This window comes from Eriocheir sinensis, chromosome 38 (assembly GCF_024679095.1).
Source record: "Eriocheir sinensis breed Jianghai 21 chromosome 38, ASM2467909v1, whole genome shotgun sequence".
Lineage (NCBI taxonomy): Eukaryota > Metazoa > Arthropoda > Malacostraca > Decapoda > Varunidae > Eriocheir > Eriocheir sinensis.
The window spans coordinates 9,643,569-9,660,653 of NC_066546.1; the positions used below are offsets into that span (position 1 = coordinate 9,643,569).

General features: G+C 42.1%; 1 protein-coding gene across 14 annotated transcripts in view; it reads right to left on the reverse strand.

Moving 5' to 3' along the window:
* Positions 1-17,085, reverse strand: part of LOC127008646 (CUGBP Elav-like family member 4) — a 146,000-nt gene that overhangs the window by 9,365 nt on the left and 119,550 nt on the right. For 5 of the 14 annotated variants that reach the window (XM_050880933.1, XM_050880932.1, XM_050880939.1 and 2 more), the window contains 7 exons: positions 12,439-12,530; positions 10,014-10,172; positions 9,402-9,552; positions 6,887-6,928; positions 4,906-5,064; positions 2,823-2,900; positions 226-309 (listed from right to left, as the gene is read on the reverse strand). In XM_050880933.1, the coding sequence (XP_050736890.1) occupies positions 226-309; positions 2,823-2,900; positions 4,906-5,064; positions 6,887-6,928; positions 9,402-9,552; positions 10,014-10,172; positions 12,439-12,530 (765 nt within the window). The remainder of the gene's footprint in view (positions 1-225; positions 310-2,822; positions 2,901-4,905; positions 5,065-6,886; positions 6,929-9,401; positions 9,553-10,013; positions 10,173-12,438; positions 12,531-17,085) is intronic. The other 9 variants (XM_050880944.1, XM_050880934.1, XM_050880942.1 and 6 more) reach the window with 6 other exon arrangements.

A 17,085-nucleotide genomic window follows, 5' to 3' on the forward strand; every position in this document is an offset into this window, starting at 1 on the left:
AGCTCATTCGGTGGCCAGGAAGCGGCGCCAATCAAACTGTACATAAATCTACTGCACCATTTTCCCAATCCACAACCTTAATCCAATTCCCTCCAGGACCAATACACAGGAAACGTGACACTCAGCAGTGACTCTGAAGCTGCATGTGCTTTGTTTTGAGATATTTGTAGGTTAAGAATGAGATAAGGGTGTGGACCTGGGTGGCTGGACATGTGGATGGCTTACCTTCAACCTTGTTGTGGGGTATTGGGGCCAGCTGGGGCGATGGCGCCTGGGCGTACTGGCCGTACACGGGCGCAGGATACACAGCTGTAAGAGGGCGGGGTGGACACTGTCAGCCACACACACACACACACACACTCACTCGCACACACACGCACGCACACACAAACAGCCATGCTATCACTACACCACCAACTACTGCGCCAGCACTACTCTACCCTCGGCTACATGTATTCTTGAGTAACAGTACATCAACTGTTTCAGCACTACCTTACACCCTAAAGTACCTAAGTGGACAACGTCGTGATGTCAGATTATAAAAGGAATGGTGTTCATACTGACATGGTCCTTCAGAAGAAATTAGAATGTTACATCAATACAATATCCTTACAGTTGCAAATTTAGGAGATTTATAAATGATTTGAAGGTATTAATGAAAATACAAACCATGGAGTATAAATTGATTAAAAGTGTTTCTCCTGTTTTAGTATGACTGGAACAATGTGTGGTCCTTGTGGCCATATTGTCCTTAAATATGACTTGCCAAATATTTTATAGATGTCTGTTGATGAATTATGATCAAGTTAGTATTGCTGTCCCATTCACAAATTATTGGTGGGATGTCATCTCTTACACCTTGTTGGAATACTATATTTGTGAGTGACCCTTAACCTGCAATTTTTCAATTTTATGTATTCATTGCCTGAAAGCTCTAATGCAGTCTGTGGTTCAACTGTACATTGCTACCACAGCATTCAATAGTGAATATCTAATGGAACAGTTTTGATCTTGGTAACTAGCTACTCTGAATGGAACTAGGAAGGTAGCCAAAGCACATCATTTTCAAAACTAAACTTGTATACAAAATGTTTTGGTGAGGAAGTTGAACTGAAGTATAGCAAGTGTCTGTATTGAGGTGATACAGTTAGAACGCTGACTAACATGATGTGTTACAAATATTTCCACATATGAATTAGCTATTGTACTCATAAAATTCCACACACACAGCAAACAAGAAACACACGAGACACATCACACACATTTATCACATTCATCACCAGCCACATATGCTGAAACTTCCTAGGGAGTCACACAACTAAGTTTCACTGCAGTAATTCTGTCATGGAACTGACAAAGGCCAGCTTTGTCTGAAAAAATTCCACTTTTCCTGCGTGCAGTGTGAAAACTGGTGGAGGTTCCCTGTGCTTTGTTTTGCCTGGGCTGTTGTAATGACTGTTATAGTGTGTTTACACCATCAGCCTGGAGAGCAGAGTGCAGGGCAGAAGGTGCTGGCACAGAGTAATCGCAAAATTTGAGTTGCTGTGAATTCTAGCACTAGCATGATGACAAGAAACAAATATAATCAGTTTTAAACATTTAGGAAATTGTATTTAATACAGACTTTTAAGTAATGTGAATGTGTGTATTACAGTTGACTGCCTACAGCTGCCAGGCCACTGTGACAAATGAGTCAGATTTTACAACAGATGTTTAATCTGTTTTATGTAATAACTATGAAATGTTACGTACTATCTAAGAAAAAAATTAAATAAATATAAATAATCAAAGACTTATTATACATACTACCAGCAGAAGCTTGAATTAAATTATGACATCTACTTGGAAACAGAAGAGCGTTCCATTTTACAAGTTAATCTGAGAGGAGCGTGCTGCTTGTGAGTTTCCTCTATATGATTTCCATCTGTGCTACCTTAAAAATAAAAATATATACTTGCTTTATTTAAATTGTCAAACCACTCATAAAATTTTAAAGTAAATGGAAAAAAACAAAACATTTGTGTCAGTAAGGTTTTGTTTTTTAGTAAAAGAATAATTATGAAAATAATAATCAATTATCCTTATTCTATTCATCAAAAGGGAAGTAATTCTTAGAAGAAAATAATTGAGTGTTATTTAGAATAAAAAACAGTTATGTATTTGGGATAAGAACTCAGCGGTTATGAGTTTGCCGTATTGACCATTTATGCAGTGTGGTGTTATCGGGTGCTCTGCGCACATGTCCCTATGTACTTCACCATGAGCTAGTACGTGACGAGGAAACGTGTACTTGTGTGATGGATCATGCACACTGTGTATGTATATTAGTGTTCATTATTATTTATTTGTTAAAACAACCTTAGGATAAGGAAGTTCAGGGAATAATATAAATGAGAAATAATTGGCTACAAAGAGCCAATTCTGGTATAGAACAAGAGGCCACATGGAAGGTGAACACCAACCCAAAAATATATATAAGCATGCAAAAATATATGAAAATAATGTAAGTGAACAATAAAGCCACACATAAAGCATAGGGGTAGAGTCTCGAACAATATATAATACGATTACTGATAATTTGGGAAAAGCTGGGTACGTTTCCCATTCGTAGCTGATTCCTGTTGGCATGTTTACGCTTCCTGATAATGCCAGGAAAGAAAACTGAAAACTTGCTAAAGAAAACTTTCAAATGTGATCCGAGTTGTATGTTTGCCATGCCATCAGAAACCAAACAAAATCAATCCCTTAACAGCAACATCAACATCTAAAATAACGTACTGAAAAGGTAGACAAGTCAGAGGGAGGAGGGAACGGGGACTTACCGACGCCGGAGTAAGGCATGCCTGGGTAGGCTGCTGAGGGCTGCAGTGTGGCCGCCTCTCCGTTAGGGATTGGCTGGGCTGTCAAGGGGAAGGCGTGAGGTTAGACGTCTGACACACACACAAATGTTCCTCATAAAACATGTGTTCATGAAAGCTGAGGCGGGTATACGTTGAGACTGTACCAGTTACAAGTCATGGGATAACTACACTTACTGAACTGTTTAACTTAGTAAGATATGCCATATTTATTATTCAGGATATTCTACCTGCAGGTGAAAACTGCAAATTAGATTTTGTAATCAGTGTAAAGTACTAACCCATGATCCAACATTCAACCCTATTATTCTTTGGTTACTGATTATACCTGGTATGAAACTGCTTGGAACCTCATGCTGAAATTGTGATTATGGGCTTATGATGTACTTGTTTATGAAAAACTGCAAAATCTTGTTGCATGTTAATGACTCATTTCCAACTACATGTCATGCATATAAAGGATTAAAGTTTAGCCATTCGCAGTATTAAGTAATTTAAAAATGCTGTTTTCAAGAAGTCTAAATGTGTAAAAAATAATCTTGAACTATATCAGACTTTATAGCAGTACAATACTTTAGGCAAATGAGAGGATATGGGCCTTTGTAAACAGTAAGGAAAGCAGATTAGGTTATGAAAATAAAGGTAATGCATAATTCTACAAAAATGCTTTGTAATATAAACGTGAGGAAACTAACAATGCAGGAAACATATTGAATCTAAGATACCTTGAGAATAAACCACTGTCAACTAAGAAGACTGTCTGGTAAATAAAAGGGTGGATGAAGACAAGTAGAGTGAAGACCACACATACAGGTTGACAAACAGGTGAAGGAAACAAGAGACATAAACAAGCTAAGCCAAGTCTACACAGAACCACAAGCAAACAAACTGGTCACAACCGTCCTGGAGGTAACTACAACCTCTAGTACTACCTTTGGGAACTACCTTCCAGATAAAATAAAAAAAATTAAAAATAAAATAAACACCTGGGAAGTAGAGTAACTAGACATCAACAAAAAGAAGGCTTAAAAGCTTTCAATGAACAAGGAGCAAAAATCACAAGTTAAAAAATATATCATTGTTTTAACAGCCACAGATGACCCTGCGTCATGCCCCAAGACCCGTGGTTTCTGCTCCTGGCTGCAAAAGACCTAAATGTGCTCGATGAGAGTCCACACATCACGGTGTAATCTATAATATCTATATACAGTTGCGAAGCCAGGGTGACATAAAGAAATTATAATGGGATTAGATGTTAGAAGCATTAACAACTACTTGTAAAAGAAGTTGAAGTAGGGCATAGTTTGCATGTTTATCAGTGAAATAATAATAATAGCTATATACATCTTTTGGTGCACTGGAAAACAGTGAAAATGAAGAGAGTTTTCCTCCATATCTTACCCAGCACTAAGACAAGACAAGGGTACGTGTCTAAGGAACCAGTGATGCACGCACAACAACGCCTCAGTGATCTAACACGTGGAACTGCTGCACAATTTGTGGCAAAGGTGTTGTGTAATGATCGCTATAATGAAGCATGAATTTGCAAGAAAATACAGAGGTGCTTCTTACAGACAGCTGTCTATTACGTCCTCCAGTAAATTAAGCTGGTGTGGTGACATATTTCACTTACAGTTGCATGAAATTACTTCTCTGAATCCTATTAGAGGCTTCTTATCACCTGCATATCAAGAGATTTAATGAATAGTTTAGCATTTACAATATCAGCATTCTCTGGCTCATCAGGATGATAAAAAATTAAATGGAGGATTAAAGAGCAGGAGCGAGTCTGGCCTCTGTCCAAGACTACGAAGATGCATGACTTCAGCACCTTGACCAATCCGAGAGGCGTGTAAAATAGTTTAGCTATGTTTGCTTGATATTCCTTAACCTTATCTAGAAAATTGAAACATGCTTGAAAATACAGTCGCACTGCACTATACTGTACGAAATAGCTTACACTGACCATGGCAACGCACCTGTATATAGTAAGCTAGTAGCATAAGTAGAGATACTGTTGGTGGAAAGTTTTTAGAAAAGTTCTTACGTGCAGCAAAGGTTTGAGGGAGGCCATTGGCAAACACAGCCCCCTCACTCCCGCCTGGCTGGCTATTGGGCCCTGGCTGAGGAGCTATATTGAAATTCTGCATCGTAGGGGAAGGCATGGAGGGCAATGCGCCGTTAACGGGCTGAGCTTGACTGGCACCTGGGGAGACATGGCAACACTTATCAGGTGCAGAGCAGGTGGTGCAGGACCCACCAGGGGCAGGGGGTGCCTGGGGGAGGGTGTCACCTGGGGTTGGGGGACCACTTTGTTTAAGCACCTGCCTTAGGAGGATGGAACCTGAGGCTGCCATCATCCATCGGGCAAGTGCTTTCTAGGTTAAGGCTCTGGATTAATACATGGAATCCATTAAAACTGAGAAGCAGCTAGTTAAATATTAGTAATTGTGTGCTCAGGTCTGGAGTGAGTGTGTAGCAAGCTAGAACAAGAGTTTGGCAAGAACAAATACTGCTCTTTGATGACTTTTTGATACTTTGGAATTTTGTAAACTGTTTTCCATGTAATATTCAATAAACACTAAAATACTGACATATTCTACTTTTGGGAAATGCCTTTCAGGACTAAGTCCATGTCTTAAGGCTCATCTCCAGAGGCAATGCTTGACAAGGGACCATTCCTTGGTTAATCTGAGCCTATTGGTGCACAGCTCCCTACATCATTAAACCCTGACATTGGACAATATTCCTGAAACACAAATTATATCCTGAAATCAATGCACATGTTTAGTTGAACAACTGAATGTTGGTAAACATCTCCATCAGCAGCGGATGCCCAGAGATGAAGAACTGACTAGGTGACTTTCCTTGGCTTATTTCACTCTGATAAGATATTTACCAAAAACTTCACAAGACTGAGGGGAACCCTTGGAAGACGTGTTCAAGGTGTCAGGCAGTTCTAACAGCTTTAATGAACTGCTTCTTGAAAAGAGATGTGGACGTAAGAGAACCTCCTGCCAAGGTTTCCCCGCACTCAAAGGTAAAACGAGACCAAAGGAAACATGAATAGCACTTAGTTTGCGACAAGAATAGTAACACTGACAACAAACATGAAATGACCAGTCAAACGGCGTTAACCAAGTAATTCTCAGTATGCCAAATGGTGTGAATCAGTACATGAGACTTCTTCCCTGTATGTGATGTGCATCTTAGGATACTTTTTGAGCTAAATGAATAATGGATCTTCGGAAAACTTTGCAAACGCCGTCCTCACTCAGACGCACACACACACACACTCACAGTTATGGTGTTTATCACAAGGGTGCCACAGTTACATTGAACAAGAACACACACAGGGACAGACAGATAGGAAAGGGAAGGAAGTGAAGATAATCAGGAGGGGAGCTTAAGAGAAGGCCAAGCTAATGTCAGTGATTTTAATCCATTAATTATCATGCCGTTATCAGCTTTAGTTAATGGCTTCTTGTGTTATTTACCAACTTGAGAGTTTGATCATGAATGAACTGCATTTTTTTCTTCAGAGTTATTTAGGCATGAGTTTGCATTTATTGAATTATTTTGTCTTAATCTGATGAAGAGTTCCAAGTTTGTGAAGGATTGTTTCCGACACAACTAAAAGAATGAGTCTTCAAACATAAAAAGTAAATTCTCACTTCCAGATAATATTCCTCTCATTTCAGGACAGTTTACAGTCTTCTATGAGCGATTAATGAGTGTGATAATGAGGTGATGTTTGCCCTACGTTACAACAATTTCCAGGTAAGTGTTCTGATCTAAAGCACTGGAGGCCGAACCCGAATTCTTCCCTTTTTACTCAGTGGCAGGGGAAAGAGTGACACTGGGAGGCTTATGGGCAGCTGACGGCAGGTTTAAGAGGCAAGAGGAATGACTGTTGATGAGTTTACATTGGGATACAGCAAGAAAATTCTGGGTGAGGTAGTATCAGAATTCGGGCGCAAAATTCAGTGTCTAAGCTAGGGTTTATCTGGGACTGACTACTAACTTACCAACTTTTGAACTCTGAATGTCCCACACCAGTGGCACAGATGCTGCAAAGATGGAATGACGTCTGTTAGCGCCAGTCTTTTCATGGGTGGGTTGAGTCTGTTTACGTGGTTTGGTGATAATGAGTGATGTGCGTAGTGGGTATAAAACAACAACCTTGAGGAACCATACTGAGCTAAGTCACATGCGTGGTGAGGGAGACTATATAGCACTTCCTTGGCCTTCCTATGTGTCACTACAGGAAGCTACATCACCTGCCATGGTTCTGTGTGGTGCTGAGGTGAGGGGGCTCAGGGGTCCTCAAGTAGCAATGGATAACATTTAGAAAGCTTGGTGGTTTGATTACTCAGCACTGCTAATGCCATTGAGATTCTTCTACAATACAAATACCCTGTTCTTGAACATATTTACACAGATATGAGAAGCATTACACAACTATGAATATTTTTACTATTCACTGCTATGGATGTTGGAAACAACATCTTCACACTGGCACACATTACACAATACAATACTTTTGAATATTGAAAACATCTATACATCAATGGAATTTCCAAGGACAGTGTCAAGAGTTACAGCTGAACTTATATTGTCCTTTCTTGTCTAAAGAAGATGCAGTGGTAGGCAGTGCTTGCTGCACTGGGGGCAGCACCCAGAGGTTCAGGGAGCCATGAACTGGTGGTCATGGGACGGAGGTTTACTGTCTTTGACTGGTGAAATATTTCCACTTAGTTGATTTATTTGATTGAACTAAGTGAAGGAACTTTATGGTAACATCTTAATTTATTTCAAAACAGAGGCAAACATTACTCTGAGTCAAGATATCAGTGTGAAGTGTGCTGTTAAAAGATTTTATAGGTTTCTTTCTATAATCCCTCAGCAAGGCAGTCTGACAGGAAAGTGTCCAAGTGATAAGCTACAGGTATCCACACCCACCATGGGACCACTACACTGTTCAAGGGAAGGCCTGGAAGTGTGGGCATCTTAGTGTAAAAGTCTATGGGGATTTTTCCCTTGTTAAGAGCTACTGAGCAGTGTGTCTTGGTGGGCACTGCCTGAGGGAAGAAGGAGATAGACATTTGGATCTTGATGTCTAGACTAAGGGGCTTTCAATGAGTACTATTGTAAAAAAAAAAAAAAAAAAAAAAAAAAAAAATCAGCTGTCACAGGGATTACATAACTATTTAATAGATATTTTAGTGTCAGATAAAGTTGTTCAAGACAATAATTATGATCATTTCAGGAGGCACATATGTATTGGACAACAAAAATGGTCAAACAGCTAGAAGCTTAAATTCTGTCCCTTTTTTCCAGTGAGCAGGGAAGGGGCAAAGGGGAGGGGGGGGATGCAGCAGCTGCTATGTCTTAGGGAAACCATTGGACTCTACTAAGTGTGTTGTATGTTAGAATCACTCTCACAGAAACAACAAATGAACATGCCATTCATTGCTATGTCCAGTAAAGAAAGGCGGAGGTGTACTTGTGGTAACAATATATAAAACAGTTATCTGAGGTAGTATATTCCAGTCACACCAAAGTGGACTTATGTACAAATGACAAAAAAATAAAGCCATTCTTCTAAAGAGAACAGATTAAAACAAAAAGTCTGTGGGATCCCTCTCTAGTGTCTGCTGGCCTCAGAATATGTGATCATCACTCATCAGGGGAGGGTGTCCAGCCCACTCATATCCACTCAGTGCTTCAGACACACCTGCTCCCAGCACACCCTCCCTCACCCAGCCTGGTGGCGGGTGGCCTGGCAGTGTCCTGGGCAGGGAGCAGCTCTCCCACCGCCCCTTCAGCAATTTACCGAGATGAAAAGCTTCAGGAATTACAGCAAACCAATGACAGCACGGCATGTATGAATGTCTTTCAGAAAATAATACTGGAGGAATCTTATTCTTATAAGTTCTTGAGAGAAAGCATGAGGTGCATATTTATGGATACAATCAGGGGAACTTTTATGATACAGCAATACAGCTCATCTAGGAACATGATACAGCTTTTGAACCTCATCACTTGGTACATTATATATTGGAAAATCATCAACACTGTATCCAGATTTTCACTTGCATGAAGAAGTCAGTGGCACATTGTTAACAACTCGGTTATCAAATGGTGGCTGATAATGCAGTTCTCTCAATTTAGGATAATATTTTGAAGTAAACTGGATATGTACACTGCATTACTCGAGTATGCACTATAAGTCCTGCTGAAACTACATTGTCGATAAGATTACCTCCATTAATTTATAAATATTTTCAAGGAAAATGAGACTCAGGCTGAACTGCTGACAGTTGTGAAGTCGAATGATAATGACCATGAACATGCACACCGACTACCACACGTACGCACACACACAACACTATCCTGCCGGGAAGGAGGTCGCACACAGGCTAACGGCTAGTCAACAAGGCCATCCCTAAGGCCGTCATGAATCACTGGACATTGAGAAGACCAATGAACATCCACCGACATTACCAACAAGACCAACAGGGCTGGGTGGAGGGTGCTCACCGGAAGTGGGCGGGACGACTGGGCTGGTGATGCCATTGGCCAGGGGCGCAGCAGCGTGTGGCATCTGTGTGGCGAGCGCCGCCATCGGGTTGATGTAGGTGCCCTGGGAGGCAGCGGCCATCAGGGCGGCCTGTTGCTGCATGAATTGCTGCTGTTGGTAACATGGTGACACGTCACTTACATAACAAAGAACACACTTTTGAGATATGTCACACAACGACTTTATTTGGCTCTGCAGGAGTGGGGAATACTACAGCAAGTAAAGATGGTAAAATTGAAGTTTTCTGAAGTAAGACTATCAGAGTAACAGATAAAAAGAGATTATTATTTTGAGAGTTGAACAAAACCTTAGACAATGTGTGCCACAGGTCTTTGCAAGTGTTTACAATGAAGGAACAGAAAAGGTACAGAATAAGGTTTGTCTTAAATTTACATTAAAAACATCTGAACTGTATCTCATAAATGCTTATGAAACTCTGAACATCAAGAGTCAGTATGTTCAAGGTCTTTATTCATTAACTCTTCCTAATACTAGAGGCATGGATCTGTATGAACTGACAATTACTGAGCAAGAATCTTCTAACCCTGATGAGGAACGGGAATTCCACTTACCTCTGACACATTAACTTGAGCATAGGCCCCGTAGGCCCCAAACTGGTTGAAGACGAAGGGGTTTAGAAGACCCATGTTTCCGGCCATTTGTTGCATGCGTCGCAATTGCCTTTCTTTCTCCGTGTCTGCAAACTTCACCACCAGACTCGAAGATGCACCCTGCAGAGGCACAAAGGTTGATTCACACGACACTGAGGGCTTGGCCGCCTTGCTCCACTCCGGAGATGAAAGTCTTTTATTTCAGTTACAAGAACATGGTGCAAAAGTTCTTTATGAAAACAGCAAGTATATTCTATGCCAAATTTACTTTATTTTTTGTAAGGATAACATATATGTATAGGTATAATGACATGCAATATGAAATCATTATGATGACTTTTAATAATTTAAGATAATTACAAGTTTGGTGGTCTATGAATTTATAATACTGTTACATGACATAATTACAAAAAATACACAAACAACATTTATGATTTTAACTTTCATTTAAAAAAAAAAAAATTATCAACTCTGACAAATACTTTGAAAAAGAAAATTTGTGATTCAAGCTGTTAATTTGTAGAAAGTCTTACCTAACCTAACATAACCTACTAGCTTACCCCTCCATACTACTTCATGCACCTAACTTGCTTTTATAAACCATTTCATCTACAATGCTTCTTTCAACTAACCTAACCTACTTACCCCTTTATACTACTTCATGCACCTAACTTACACTTCTAAACCACTTCATTAGCACCACTTCTTTCAGCTAACTTCCACCACTTCATATACCTAACTAACCTAACCTAACTTAACCTAACCTACTTACCCTTTTATACTACTTCATGCACCTAACTTACACTTCTAAACCACTTCATTAACACCACTTCTTCCACCTAGCTTGCACCACTTCATCCACCTAACCTAACCTAACCATTACGTGCACTTCACACCTTCACAACACGTCATATCACCAAACACCTTTACACCACTACATAGACTACACGCAAGTTTCACCTCCACACCAATTCAATTACCGTGCACTCCTTCACCCTGACTGCATATAATCACGGAAATGTTCTTTGTTTTTCTCTAGATCACTAATTCGTTAATATACGTTTTGGTGCTGCTTATGCGTTTCTTTGTTTCGCGAAGATTACATTGCGCACGATTCACCTTCCGCTACTGCTTCATAAATTAGCTCGCCGTCAAATTTCTCCTATATTTCTCAGTTATTGTTTACTTTTGGTCGTTTATTCTACTCCAGTATAAAATATAGACATCAGAGAGAACATTCCATCAATAAAACGCAGCACACATGGGCGTTATAACCAACAATTATGGCAATCTTTAGACAGAACTCTCTTGTTGATGAGCTCTCACGCAGTACTCGTTTACTCGGCTCATATTTCACTTTGCTATTGTTCACTTGGCCTATTTTAACCCCAACGCATGTCAGTTGAGATAATCCCTTTTGCTCAACATTAACTTTCACGAAGAGCACCAGTGGGCATACTAGATCAGGGTAACACAGACATCTTCACAAGAGTTCAAATGTGTTGGTTTGTGATTCATTCGTTATTCGCTAGAGCGCTTCGCAATGAACGTCACATGTGAGCCATAATAATGTACCACACAGCTAAATGTCTACGAATATGTAAGGTAAAGTTAAGGGATATACTTTAGCTGTTCGTGGTCTCGGTGCTCATCTCCGTAACATTGACCCTTGAGTGTAGCTAATCAAAATGCGTGTTCACTGAAGCTCCGAGCCGTTCGAAACACTGACGCGGGAAAAGTTAGGTAGTCAGTCAGTCAGTCGGCCTACAGAACCCCTTAAAGTTCACAAGAGCGGCGCTGCGGAGTTATACATTCAGCCTTATCAACTTCTTCCTCTCCAGTACGATTCGCTGTAGACTTCAACTTGCTGCTAACGACACGGGGAACTCAAATACACACTGACACTGTTTCGCTCGTTCACTCGCTTGCTTGCTGTCCACTCGTTTTCATACACGTAGGATCTCTTAACCAAACTAGAGATACTGAAGTTACTCGTTTCTTGAGGGTGATTGGAAGCGAATAAGTGCATTGCTGCTTATGGTTTATATGTTAACACACACACACACACACACACACACACACACACACACACGAGCACAACTTTACCACGACAAAGAACAAATTATGGCATGCTCTAATATTCCCGTTAATTCCATGACTAACTGAATACAATAATATACTATTACAAACGCGAACAATAACAAAATTACTCTCTCTCTCTCTCTCTCTCTCTCTCTCTCTCTCTCTCTCTCTCTCTCTCTCTCTCTCTCTCTCTCTCAAACAACAGAACAAGCAACACTCAACTGGTCACGGGGATGCACAGAACGGAACAAACGGTATTACAGTGCTACTTACGAACACTATAAAGGAGGCGTTAGTGACTTACAGTGTGACTTACCGGCATTGTCTGACTGCCGTGGAGTGTGTTGATGGCCGCTTGAGCCTCGGTGTGGGAGCCGTACTTCACAAACGCACAACCTGCAAACCAAAGGGAACATTACCGCGCCGTCGAAAGGGAACACGCACACTCTACCCGTCACCTACACGTCCATACACGACCGGTCACCCACACGTCCATAAACGACCAGTCACCCACACGTCCACACACGACCGGTCACCCACACGTCCATACACGACCAGTCACCCACACGTCCACACACGACCAGTCACCCACACGTCCATACACGACCGGTCACCCACACGTCCATACACGACCAGTCACCCACACGTCCATACACGACCGGTCACCCACACGTCCATACACGACCGGTCACCCACACGTCCATACACGACCGGTCACCCACACGTCCATACACGACCAGTCACCCACACGTCCATACACGACCGGTCACCCACACGTCCATACACGACCGGTCACCCACACGTCCATATACACGACCAGTCACCCACACGTCCATATACGACCAGTCACCCACACGTCCACCAACACCACTCTCTGGACTGGCCTCACATTCTCAGACGTTTCGAGGCTTCACTCACACTGGATAAGACCTTCGTAGAGATTGTGTTAGTCACCTCATAGGTAGCTTTATGAGCCTAGGTGATAGTTTGACAAGGCTTCTACACCATGAATGTGAAAAAGCACTCATGAGAACCCGATTAATCTCTTTTGTGACCTTTGGAAATAGATGTCGTGAGAGCCGAAAGCTTCTGAGAAAATGAACCCTGACCAGAAATGAGCGCGCTGTCTGATTTAACGGGGTTGCCAGATTCTTTTGACGATAAGTAGCCTACTCACACCAAAAAGTAGCAGATTTCAACATAAAGTAGCCCAGTACATTTCAGAATTACTAAAAATTTAAGTAGCAAGTAGTGGATTAAAAAGTTAAGTAGCGTATAGCCTTCATAAGTCGCCCAATCCGCTACTTTTCGCCCAATCTGGCAACACTCTGCGCAGGAACTCTCATTCTGTGTCCAGGTGGCGCCACGATCACACACAAACACGCACACATATAATGGCATATAAATGTAATAAAGACAATTAGTATACTTTATAATAATACAATAAAGTCAATGCTATCTACTATGCATATGTTAGAAGCTGAAATAAAATGGTTAGTTTGGGACACAAAATGGGAATTAGTATACCAAAAGTTTTCGAGTGATTACCATTTTTCACATGACTCGCCTTGTTTGATAGTCTTGTGTTCCGTTAAAGAAGGATGCATATGTAGGTATAGAGGGATTAGGCAGTGTTTGTGGCATTTGGACCGGCAGACACACGCACAAACACTATCAGAAACAAACAACCTCCTGCCTTCCACCTGCTAATTCCCGTTGTTCACATAATTCGTTTCGGTTCATATTCTTGTGCAAGTTACGTTGATGGAGGATACAAATGCACATACAACGGGAATAGTCGGTGTTTGTGGCATCTGAATCGGTAGACTCGATCACAAACACCACAACAAACACTAAACAGGGTCTTCGTCTCCCACCAACTTCACTTCAACGGAGCCTATCGTGAGTGGCTGTCCGGTTGTCTGGTTGCCTGGTTGGTCGACCGTTTCCTCGCTTAACTTCCCCTACAAAATGTTCCATGACACGTGCCAACCGCGCAACACGACACATTCATATTAGTTAATTCATCGCGCGGGTCTTTTGGCTATGAATGAATGCCCGTTGTCAGATCCAGCTATATGTATGTTCTCTGGAGTTGCTGTTTCTCTGTCCACAACCAGAGAGGACGGAGGTGGAGGTGGTTATTGTAGTTGTTATTGCTGTTGTATTTTGGATGTACTTAGTGACCTGCGTTCTTATATGGCATCTAGGAAGGGCAAAAGACGCATCACAACCCTTTCTAACGATGCTTGAGATATAAGAAATGTAGTAATAATAGTTGATAAGAGAGGTGAATGTTACGTGTGAAAGGCAATTCATGATAAACTATAAATAAGGCAATGAGATAACAGTGAGAAGACGTGCTTTTGTGATGGTTCAGAGGTGGTGGTGTTAGTGATGGTAGCGTGGAGAGAGGAGGAGGAGGAAGACGAGGCTGTGGTTCGGGTGGGCTGCGAGGGGCGTCTGGCATGCAAGATAGGACGCCTTACACTGAGGTCTTTCGATAATGCAGAAATAAAGTGTGTAATAAGTGCAGGGAAATAATATTAGAGAGAAGCTTAGAAATGGGTTCGATCGGGAGAGTTGGAGAGTGGGAAGCAGCACTCCAACATGGCAGCCAGAGGGGAGTAAAAGGGGAAAAGGAGAGCGAGGGGAAAGGGAGGGCGAGGGGTGGCTGAGGGGTCGGACTTCTCTCCTCTTCCCTTCCGTCGCCCCAAACTTCCGTCGGCCAAATCTCATTCCCGGAGCCATAACTCGATTCCATATTTACGAGTATTTATTTACCTTCACTGCCACAAGCGTCTCAGTTTAGTGCTTTTATTTCTTGTTTACGAAACCTGGCAAGCGTTCACCGTTACAGAATCTCACAGGAAGGGAACAGCGTGCTAGGTAGACCAGTTCGTGACTTAAATCGGCGTCGAGTCCGTAAAGCGGTAAAAAGGTGACGACGATATAGAGATAGTAAAGGTATTTGCTGTGTTACTGATTGATAAATGAGAGGAAAAGGAGCAAGATCACAGAGCAATGAAGTGGAGTGGATAAACAGCTAACAAAAGACGATCAGATAAGCTTGGAAGAGGTAGTTAATGTGCTGTAGATAGATAGATTTGAGGTGAATGCTATAATGACTGTTTATAGTGATGAGAATGATGATAGTGATGATAATGAGGAGAATAACCCACCAAATAGATACATGGAGAATGAAAACCATGATAAAACTAGAGATAAAGATGCTAGCGACATAACCAGCCTGGAGACAATATCTATTACGTTGTGTAGATAGCCAAACAATAGCAACAAACGGTCAAGGAAAAGGATAATGATAATAGGACTGCTGATGATGATGGCGAGGATGAAGCGGTGGGCGGCGGCGGGGCGAGGCAGAAGAGAGGAGCCGAGGCGTCCTGGACAGTGCTAGCAGCTTCAAGCCCCCGGGGTGATGAATTGTTGAGTTGCCCCCGCACCACCACCACTGCCGCCGCCGCCGCCAGCCCACGCCCCGCCTCGCTCCGATACTCCGGCTACTCAAATCACGACAATTTTTCACGCACTACACGTTTATTTTGTCCTCACCTCTAACCACGCGTCCCAAAACGAGTTACTGGTCAGAACTTTACCGCGGGAAGCTAAAATAAGACTCTCAGTGCGATATGGGGTGTTTTTAGGCTTTCAACGTTAAAACAAAGCCAATATCGAAGCTTTTTTTAATGATTTGTACTCTTCGCGTTGTGTATATAAAGTTTTGTAAACGTTAAAAACAAAGTCCATACTAACGTTTTCAAAAGTCAGGTTCCTCTGGGTGAAAACATGATTAGATAACGCACTCTATTGGCTATCATTATATCTGTAAAGTCCTCGGAACGTTGAAAAACAAAGCCCATACCAACGTTTTCGAAAGTCAGGTTCCTCTTTGTGATGACCGGATTAGACAACGCACTCTCCTAATGGGAAGAATCGAGGAACGGCCCTGAATCTACTTAAATACTCAAACTCCGCCGCCATAAAATAAAACCAAAGTTGCAAAAGGTCTACGGAACCAACCATTAAAACTTGAATCAGTTAAGCCTCCAAGACGCTCTCCATTCCCCTTCTCAAGATCCTCCTCAGCCTCCGGTAACGCCAAAACACTCTTTCAATCTCTCCCCATCAGCTAAAAAAATACCCTTCCAGATCCGCCTTTATCGAACCCTTTGAGTATCACGGTATCTCTTGTGCCAGGTAGGTATGCCATAGTCGCCCTCCTTCACCCCACTTCTGTAGCGAAAAGTCAAAAGAAACTGGAGATTGCGAAGCGGTGTCAGGCCCTTTTGCAGAAACAGTGAGGTAATGGAATGATTGAAACGAGGGCGATAAACAAGGAACCAAGAGACTCCTGGCAGCGGCGGAAGGAGGTCGAGGGAGGCGAGCGAAGAAGAACGGACATGCAAAAGAAAGAAAGACGAAAGAAAGTGCGAGGAAGAAAGAACCGAGGAAAATGGGACAAGGCACGGATGGGAGACGAAGAGAGATCAAGACAACAGCACAGACAAATGGAGTGTGACTTTACGTATATACCCGGACACTTAGATTCCAGTCACGAGTTTGTTAGTTCGTTTCGTTTCTGTTTATAGCGGAAGAGCAACAGATAGAAAGAATGTGGACGCCGGCAATGCTGGAGGAGTTTGTAAGTTCGTTTCGTTTTCATTCACAAAGGAAAAGCAACAGATAGAAAGGACGTAGAAGCCGGCAATGCTGAAGGAGTTTGTTAGTTCGTTTCGTTTTCGTTTACAGCGGAAAAGCAAAGCAACAGATAGAAAGAGCGTGGAAGGCGGCGACGTTGAGTGAGCGCGTGCATCAGACAGACGGACGAGCCAGTCAGCTGCAGCCTCTTTCCCTTCCGGCGGGGCGTGGACAGGTGCGGCTGAGCGGCTGCAAATGTTTCGACTAATTACCGCGGAAAGAATCCCCTTCT